The following is a 10800-nucleotide window of genomic DNA, read 5'->3' on the forward strand; positions in this document are numbered from 1 at the left end:
TTCCCAGTACAATATTATCCGATTTAAAGATTAAATAATATTACAATTCAGATTTTGCTGATTATTTACATAAAAAGTTCGAAAAACATTAGAAGTTATGTCCAGAATAAATCATTATTTTTGTACTACTTCTCTTACCAGTTTCAAATAATTATTAAAAATATTTTCCTATCTTATTGGTCAATAAATTGTTTAATAATTAAGTTGATATTTATGGTTAAATACACTAAAAATATTCAGTTATACGAAAATTCTTTTCACGTTGTATATACGATAGAATCTGTATCTAAACATTTTACTTTTTAATACGATAGAAATAATATCGAAGTAACCATATGTTTTATGATTTCATAACAATTTTCGATTGTTATCCAAGTCGATACGGAGGCTCTCCTTGTTACTATAGCAAATAAAACACAATTTCGGAGAAACCGTTTATACTCGAATAACATCGTAACAACCTTTTGAGAGATCTGAACGCACTAGTGGCTCGAGTGACAGTTCTTTCTTGCCCCTTTTTTTATCTAGACTACTGCCGTTGGCATTTGTAATTTCCACTGGGTTGAGCGTGCAGGGCGTGGATTACGCGGCATACTTCAGACCGGCAATTCTTCAAGCTACGTGGGTACTTTGATTCTTTTGCGAATCTTCCCATTTCTCATTCGATCTCACAGCGCAACTCCGAGCACAGTCCTCTCCATTGCTTTCTGTGTGATCTTGAGCCTTCTTATGAGGCTAACAAGCGGGTAAGCGACCACGGCTCGGATTCATCAAAGACCTTCGTCTTCAGACATTGCGGTACACGGCTCATTAGTTCAATTCTTTTACATAGCTTATGCATCGGTACTACTATGTAGCAAAAGAAATAGATGCTACGGGCACTACGAATGAAAAACAATCAGTAATTTTATTTACGATCTAATAATGAAGATCGTTGGGGGCTGGCTAAATAACGGGCAAGTGCTTTTCATGTGAATTTACACCAGCAAAAGCTTACTTAGATGAAAAACAGCGCGAGTAAACAGACGTGTCTTGGGATTAAAAATCAAAAGAATAATATGTGGAAACCTCTAATTCGCACAGGGCCCGCGTGATGGATTGCGACACGTAACTGCTCGCTAAGAGAAAGTCTGTGTTTCAACACTGAGAATATTTAACAGTTCATATGTATAAATATGAGGCAAAAATTAGTAAATACGTTACTACTTTGTTTATTTAAGTTGTAAATGTGTTTAGATATATCGAATATAGGCATTTATAATAGAATTAATTCACGTTATAAAAATTCAGGTGACTTATGTTTGAATTAAACCTTTTCTTTCACTAATAAAATAGCTTTACATATTAGCAAAAAATAATTATTTAAACACCGAACAACACGTTATATAATTTTAACTACAGTTTTATTCTACGCCAAATTACACATATGAATTATTAAAAGAATTTTCTTTTCTAGCTTTCAGTATTACGATATTACTCATGGTAATATCATATTCATACAATGAACGATCTCTCGATGATATATTTGAAATATAATGGAATACGTACTTATCGTCATTTTTATTTGACATCGACTTCCTCAGTATCAGGAAAATCTTGATAAATTTGTTATTTCATATGAATTTCAGAGTTTTCCGTGAAGATAGACTAGTTTGGTATATGTGATTATATTTTTGATTCTTATTTTTATGCTAGCTGTATGTACCCTGTTGGCGTTGTAACGCCACCAAATAAAATAAATTTGAAGGTATTTCACACGTCGTTTTCGTTTCAATTCAAATGAACTGTCAAGGCAATATTTTTCATTCATTGTAATGACGGTGTTTGCCATCTGTCGAAAATTGATCATACCAACTTAGAAACCTTTGTGGTCTTGCACAAATGTATAGTTTGCGGTTCTATAAACAACATACCGACTAAGGTACATTTATTTATATACATATATATAAATATACATGTAAAAGATAGATAATATTTTTATTATTTTGTAAAAAATAATACAACAACTTGTGCGATCTATTACGTTTTTCTGTGGGATCGATGTGGGAACTATATAGTTCTAAAAACCTGCAAATGGAAGTGGTAGTTAGCTATATCCGTGTCCGTGACTGCAGATAGGGGAGGATAGTCTTGGAATAACGCGGAGTAGTTAACTGCTAGGCGCTCTCATTCTAGAATATCGACATTTGAACAGCTGATTGAATGAAGTGAAAGAATGATAATAAACTTTTTAATTCTAAATGTCACACGGAAATGTTGACGCCAACTGAAACGTTTATTTTCTCGTAATATTTAGTATACATTATTGGTTTACGTCAAATTGTATAATTACAATGTAATCATTTAATTGGAGTAGATTTAAGTGAGAAATAATATAATTACAATACGATTATGTATGGTAATGTCAGCGGGTAAACTGCCAATTTGCTAACACCAAATGAAAACTTTCAAAGCAAACAATGCCTTTCATTACTAAACACGAGACGCAGAGAAGAGTAACGGAACCTAGTCAATCATACGAATCCTGTGTGAATTATTAGATATTGAATTAGTATTGGCGTTTTTGACCTAAAATTCCGTTTCGCTTAAGATAATCCTATTAACCGTTTGTGGAACGCGATGACACAATTTAAAACAATTGCGCTATCTTCTGTGGATTGAATTTGTGATCTATGCTTTTTGGTACCACTAAAATAGGCTGCGTCATTTCATCATCTTTATCATGTTAGCGGACAGATGTCCACTGCGAGCCATAGGCCTGAATCGAAAATCGCCACAATGATAGGCAACTTTCCTATCGACTACTGTTTACTGTCGCCTATCGACACATGATTGCACTCACTACGTTAATTGTTGATATTATTATTATTATCTAATTAATAATAACCTTTGTTAACAGAACTGTTGCTGGGAACACTTCGTACCCATCAAAAAGCCGCTTGCGACGAAGATATGGTGACCCTTATCTGCCCTCGTGGGACTACAATTAGTATTCAAGTAGCACAATACGGTTCATCGGCGTCGCAGACATCCTGTTCACCGGAACTGGCGGAATACCAGCCGGTTGCTGTTGAAGTTGTTGGTGACACGTCGTGTACATGGCCTGGTACTTTGCAGGTAAACGTTAAACAATAAATGAATCCTCAGATTTTCTATTTACATAAACATCCTTAAGTTGACAAGCGGAATGTTTAGATGTGATATTGTTATTATGTTATTTAATGTCCAATCAATTATCGAATATTAGTAGAATAAGTAAAAGAAGAAAAAAAATCACAAAAACAGATCAAAAAAGAATCACTTTGTTATTGTTACTGTTAAACTTGAATTTGGAACGTACAAACAAACAAAATAATATACAAACTAAATAATAATATTTGTTTAGATGTAAGCTGATTGGTAAAGAAAACATAATTAGAATTGATACACTAATATCAATTCTAATTATGTTTTTGTTTTATATATACAAAACATAACCTAGAAATATTTTATTTAACAAAACGGTTAAGGTCTTTGTGGATTAAAAGTAGAGGATGTAGGCGTAAAAAAGAACTTAACTGAAAAATAATATATCTTGTCCTTCGCTTTTTAGACTACCTAAATCAAATCAATGAACTGTTTAGAAATGACCCTTGCAATAACCAAACTCTGTCGACATTGTTTATTATAGTCGATTCAAAAAATTACAATGGACTTAACGTTTAATGGAAAATCTTAATTTGTTATAAAAATTATTCCTTGCGACACAAATAAAGTAGTTAAGATATAGGATATATCCTTTAATAATTAAGAAAACAAAATTTACAAAATATGTCAAATCATTATCATCATCATTATATACACCCGTATTGCTTAATATAGACTTCTTCCATAGTTTTCCAACAAGATCGTTCATAGCGACCTGCATCCAACATCTTCCATAGATCTGAACATGAACGTCTGTCCACCTCTTGGAAGGATGTTTTACGTCAATATATTAAGTGTGATTAAAATCCGTAAGCTGACCCTACAAAATTAAAAAAATATATATCAATTTTTAAGAGTGATTAGCAACCATTGCTGCTAATCAATACGTATTAAAGTTTGTGAAATAGAGCCTAATATATACTTCGTAATTATAGAGTAATAATAGAGATATATGAGAGTTGTTTAATGCGACTCAGTTGTCGGTTTAGCCCATAGAAGCTCACTACAAAGCATAGGCCTTCCATAAAGATATCTATGGGGGAATATACCATCATCCACAACGCCACAATTAGCAGGCGGGTTGGCTATCGCATTGTGGTATTATGGTACTCAGAGGAAGCTGCTGTCTATCCTCTGGAAATTTGTTTGTGGGCAGTCATAATCCCATATTATAAAAGCACACAGTAAGAATTTAATAAGATAATATCCCGAAAATCGAGTCCGCTGAGTAGAGTCATAAGTCCCTGTCGTCTACCGATGGGCTACCACTCCTCAATACGTACATTATGTGATTATTGTAAAACAAATTGTGAAGTAATACAGAGTTGAAATTTTGCACTGGATCTGAGTGATTACAATACGCTGAGAGTTTTCTGCTATATTACAAGCCCATGAATAATATACCACACATACACATTACAACTTATTATATTAAATAATTAATTACATTGTTTTTTGTGAAATGCGAATAGACATACTAACTAAAATATGTTAGTACTCATTGTTGCAGACGGTTGTAGAAGCTTGTCAAAAGAAGCGTCAGTGCAAGTTTAATACCAGTCCAAAATCATTCGGAGTAGACCCGTGTCCCGGTTCTAGAAGATTCGTCGAGGTTGCATATAAATGCCGCCCTTGTGAGTATCTTTTGATTGTTTATATTGTTACTATGTGTTCTAGAGGAGTTACTGTAAAACAAATTATATTTAATGACGTTATTTAGATTCATATTTACGATGAAAAAACGCATTTATTTTTATAATTAACCTCGCTTTATCATGATTGCTTTATTATCATTCTTTTTTAGTCAAGCACATACATATTCACAAATACTAAACGGTAAAGGATATTTACGTAATCTAATATTTATTTCAAGGTGCGAAAAGGTGATTGAGGGATAAGCAGGTTATTCTTTCTTCAGAAAAAGCGTTTATGCTATAACGAATTACATTTCAGTTTTATTACTTTTAAGTAAAACCAGAGAAAATAGAAATAAGTTTACAAAACTATACATGAGTGAACAAATAGAAACAGGCGCTTAAATAAATGAACACTATTTTATCTATTTTTTTAACTGGCTTAATATTATAATACTATAAATTTCGGCGGGTTTAAAACGCTTAGAGCATTTTTACCTGACAACCCATGTTACATTATTTATAATACAGGTATACATTAAAATGTGTACGTATATGGTAATATTGTACTACTAATGTACCGCGCTTAAGATAGCGAGGCGGAAGCGGAGGGAAATCGCAATCGCCGCGAGCGTTGGAACAGTCTCCCCCCTCTACGCCCTCCCAAGACGCGGTATAGCGATTTCGGCAGCACTTTAATACATTTCTACTTACATTTATACCGTACGTACATACGTAAATTTACGACATACATATACGCATATATGTACAGACTTCATGAAATATATTAAGGCAAATGGAACGAAAAAAAGCATTATATAAATTAGATCAGGCGACGTCAGCCTTTTAAAAAGCTTTTCATATGAAAGTCAAAATTTTTGGGTAATTTTAAGACTTTCTCGTAATTGACAGACGAATTTCGAAGTAAAGTTGGCTGCGAGAACGATGTGCTGCATTTAAGCTGTAATCCTCATTCAAGAGTCGCTATATACTCGGCCCAGTACGGACGGACTGAGTATGATTCAATACAATGTCCACAGCCTAGAGGGATGAAGGAAGAAAGTGAGTATTAAAAACTCGTATTAACTTTATTTTCATTTATAATATATTCCTACTTGATTTTTACGCGGTTGTAAAAAATCAACAGGGTAACTAGAATATATTTTTATCATCATCATAAATTCAACCGTAAGACATCCACTGCTGGAAATAGGCCTCCCCCATAGATTTTCAATCTTCATCCGATCCGTGTCTTCCCATCAATATACAAAGGCTGTCTGACCGCGTTGTAGGAGAAAGTCCTACACTTGCTGGTCCGTGAACTCCTCTCAAGAACCTTAAGGCTCCATTAATCATCAGCTCTGTTCAACACGTTGTGTGCATGCAATTTTAACTAGCAAATCGCTGAGCTATGTTAGCTATTTTCGTTCATCTACGGATTTCTTCATTCCTGAGACGATCTCATAGAGCTTCATGAGCACAGCCCATGCCATGATTTATTGAGCTACTTCCAGCTCACTGATGAGGTCCAGAGTGAAAACACTTCAGTCAACAATTACTGAGAGATATTAGGCAAGAAAAAAATATATATCCCTATTAGAAAAACTTTTAATACTCTTATAGGCCAACTGCAATAGTTTCTACTAGACAACTTTTCACTTCGATGGTTATCGAACGAGTGACCGAGCTCCCGACTCAGTAATCAAAATGCTATTTCAACCCCACCACATAATCCTTTTTCTGGAAGTTATTACAAAAGAGTGACGGGGTCAAGTAGTGTTGCCCTTTAAGAAAAACAAAACTACCTTTTATAAAATTATTACATCCCAATAACGACGTATTTGTGGGAAAGAATTGTTGTATTATTAATATTTATAAACTCAAATATATTTTTTATCTATGGTCGAAAATTTTATATGTTTATATTTTTATTACCTAAGCGTGCTTGGAGCCATACGCAACAGAAACTTCAATGCGAGAATGTCATGGAAAAAGGCGATGCGTGCTAGCAGCTGACAGTAAAATGTTTGGGAAGCCATGTCGAATCGGAAGCAGGACTTATCTGAAAGTAGTTTACACTTGCGGTAAGTTAAAAATGTTACAATAATGATAGATCATTTTTTAAAATAACTTAGATGTTTATAACAACAATCTGCAATTAACAATAACTTAATTGAACAAAATTTATGATATTATTTTATTTAAACGATCATCATCATGAGTCATCTAATAACATGATACACCGAATAGAATGCGTGAGTAATTTTTAAAAATAATTATCCATATAATACAAGAATATTTACAAAAATATATCTATAAACCTCATAACGCCATTGTGAAACTTAAAATCTCGACTATTTATATATTTTATTTACGAATGAGAAAAAAAAAATCATAACTAGTGTAGGTAGTACTAGATTAGATTTTACTTAAGATCTACGCGTAGTTTAACATGAAGCGTGTAGATTTGATACAGCGCACAAAATGTCTTTAGGTCATACTGTTGAGTACCATTGTGACGATCACACAATCACAAGACATCTTCTACATTATAGTATATATAAAATAAGTGAAGTATAAAAGTATGTTTAAACTTTCCTAAACTACATAAAATCAGTAACTACTTTGTTGGCAGCTATGTACAATTTATAATCAACTCCTTTGTAATGTCACAAAAATATCAGTAAAAATTTTATAGGTACATCAAACAAAAACTAGTGGAAAATCTTACTAAAGTAAGTTTTTTGCGACAGAAAAGCATGACAATAAAGCATGGAAACGCTTTAACCTCTGTATTTAAGACCTTTGTGATCTCGCTGCGGTATTTTTAGTTGACCGAAATAATTATAGAAGAGCATAGCAGCGTTCTTATAACCTACTCAAGTGATCAATATAATTATTAGAAAGTAGGAAGTAAAGTGAATTAATAAATAAGTGTAATAATATATCATTTCAATATCAACAACAGTTTCTAAAAGATGTTTATTCTTTTCATCATTTTCTGGTGTTTTATTGAATAGACAGATAAAAAAATATTTTAAAACAGAACGTTCATGCCTAATTAAACTTCTAGTGCCACGCACAGTCCTCAAAGAACGCTATGAAAGTGCACCAGAAGAAGATGAGGTAGCCTACGATGTATCTGATACTGAAAATGAGGATGTTGGTAAGTTTTTATGTAAATTATTATTAACATCGTATACATGTTGTTTTTAAATGAACGCAGATTTATAACAGTAACCAAAAGATGGTAGTGTATATGAACAATGACTTATTACGATATTTCTGGAACTGTAAGGTATAGAGACTTGAAATTTAGTATGAATATTTCTTCCGTTGAGAAGAGATCAGGTAAGAAAGCATTTTACGATATTCTACTCTCAAGCTAGGATGAGAGATTGGTCATTACAAAAATAAATATTTTCAATCCAAATCTATTATAGATATAAAATAGTCAGAATGTTTTTGGTATGTTAAAAATTACCAAGAATTGATGTTTTAAAATTACATAACAGGCCGTACGGTCCATGCAAAGCGACTGACAGCTTTTATTACATAAAATCTAATTCAATGTAACATAAATACAAAAACATGTTTTTGTGTTTAAAATAAACGAGAAGTAAAGATTCTTTTTATTTCATAATTTTGTTTTTACATTTCTGTTTTCGTAAGCCATAAATGACGAGAAAAACGAGCCTTTCATATAAAACGCCCAAACTAGAACAATGCAATGCCACGTAGGCTTTTGAAATATAAAAGAGCATCGTGTAGCTTGCGTTCGTCAACTTGGGACCTAACATGCTATGTTGGACCCGGCATGTTTTTCTAACTATAGAGTCCTGCTTACGTACTGTTTTTTGGCATCAGTAAATAAGCGCAGTGAAAACAGAGAGATATATGTTGATAATGAAAGATTGTTAATTTATTAAAAAAGTTTGTAATAATTTTCAATACATATATTTATATTTTAAGCCAGTCGTAAGGTAGTTAGGTCCGTACATATTATTGAAATATGCCATTGAAGGCTTTGCGGGTATAATAGAAGAACTAAAGTGGGAATTATTAGTTACACACGTTCATAAATCTGTGTCAACTGAAACAGAGTGCTGAGTAAAGTTGACTGCGCATGACCCAATTTGCATTCCACTTACGTGATGTATAGTGTGCATTTCGCCGTGCAATACTTTTTACAATGATAGTATCACTGTAATTAACTTGATGAATATTTCATACTGATTTCTTCAAAACAAATACAATTTATAATAACCATTAAAAACGCGTCTGCTTTAATATCTTTCATTTATTTTATATTTCACATTTCATATCTTCAGCTGTTTACATTGATCGCACTTCACATTTATCTTTTTCTATCCGATGCGAATGTCATGGCTTAAGTTAAGAATTATTTTGATTTACTTTTTGAAAACTCTCCCAAGGTTTTCAAACATAAATTTTCGTAATGAGAATTATTTATAAAGTGACATTAATGTTCGCATTAATAGATGAATCCAGTGATCGTTGGTGGGGAGAACCGGCAATTCCTCCAGCGCCTGCCGTTGCCGCAGTGCCTTCACAAAAACCATCACTGACTGCACCTAGTAACGTAACCAATACCCACCAAGAATCTTCTCCAACGTCACCAAGACATCATTTTTCAAGCGATGGTAAGAAACTTTGGAACTGTCTTTCGACTTTGTCTAGCAACCAAGAAGAAAAATCTCGACACGCATTTCTAGCGACATCCCTACCCGATTTCACCTCTTAAAGGCAACAGAACACAGTAACTCACTAGCTAACTAACACAGTAACTAACATGTAACCTAAAAGCTTGGCGGTCTTCCAAAATAGTTAAATAAGTAATCAAACGGACTGACATTTTCAAGTTAGCCCTCTAGCTCACACATGTTAAACTAAAAACTAACCTTTCTGGGCTTGGCTATTAATCCTGATAAAACAATGAACAAAATTATCAAAATTTTTAATATCCATACATGCCTAGATTTTACTTATTGAACTTATGGTTTTCGATAATAACTTTTCTTTGTTATGCAGATCAATTCGACGTGACCTACGTCTACGTAATTGCTGCAATAGCGGTGATTATTGTGGTTTGTATAATAGTGACTACAGTAAAATGTTTAATGAATAAAGGTAACACAGAACAACCAAAAGGACCAGACGTCTCGGCTACTACAGATATACCCAACGGTTTTAATGACAGCATATCAGAGGTTGATAATGATATTAATATCACGAGTCTCTCAGGTCCAGTTGATACTGTAGATTGTGGACTCAAACAAGAAATGCAACTTGCTAATATGACAATAAGTCCTAAAATTAATCGATACGTTGGACGTCCAGTTCCTAACACTTACCCGCATGTAAGCAGTAACATATATGGACAAGTAGCTGAATATCCAATAGACATGCCTCTTCGGACGGTTCATCATGGAACATTAGGTCGTGGTGTAGCGGTCAAGACGTTGCCTAGAGTGCAAATGCAAACCGAAACAGACCCAAATACAAGAAGCATGTATCGTTATTCAAATGCCCAGTACTATTTTGGGTGACAACAAGACCCCAATCAGTGTTCGGATATAACAAGAACCTACTGTTTCTAGTTAAATTGTGTAGTGATAGACTTTACGATGTCCTAATTTTAATACAGAAACTGTGATATTAATTCGAACTATACTATGATAGTACTACCTATTTAAACACCTTAATGTTTTTTTTGCATTTCATTCGATATTTTACATATACACATGTACATAACAGGTCATGATTTAGTTGAGTATTTTATGTATCAAATTGTATGACACCAAAACATTTATATAAACAAAAATTAATATTTTGAATCATTAATCGGTCGTATTAATTGTAACATGGAATATTTTCAGGGACTTATTTAAGTTCAAAATTATATTTTATTGTATAATCAGTTTGACATTAATGATAACTAGGTCACTTTTATATAAAA

General features: G+C 33.1%; 1 protein-coding gene across 1 annotated transcript in view; it reads left to right on the forward strand.

The window, feature by feature from the left end:
- The window catches only part of LOC137932384 (protein eva-1-like), a 35556-nt gene extending 24964 nt beyond the window's left edge, over window positions 1-10592 (forward strand). Inside the window, exons 3-9 of the mRNA XM_068775989.1 lie at window positions 2900-3117; window positions 4682-4820; window positions 5733-5882; window positions 6761-6904; window positions 7894-7986; window positions 9323-9484; window positions 9873-10592. Coding sequence (XP_068632090.1) covers window positions 2900-3117; window positions 4682-4820; window positions 5733-5882; window positions 6761-6904; window positions 7894-7986; window positions 9323-9484; window positions 9873-10390 — 1424 coding nt within the window. The 3' untranslated portion in view covers window positions 10391-10592. The remainder of the gene's footprint in view (window positions 1-2899; window positions 3118-4681; window positions 4821-5732; window positions 5883-6760; window positions 6905-7893; window positions 7987-9322; window positions 9485-9872) is intronic.
- Window positions 10593-10800: the final 208 nt, after the last annotated feature.

The sequence above is a fragment of the Battus philenor genome, unplaced genomic scaffold, assembly GCF_028537555.1.
Source record: "Battus philenor isolate CCGP_79_NKW_IND1 unplaced genomic scaffold, ilBatPhil1.0.hap1 SCAF_9, whole genome shotgun sequence".
Lineage (NCBI taxonomy): Eukaryota > Metazoa > Arthropoda > Insecta > Lepidoptera > Papilionidae > Battus > Battus philenor.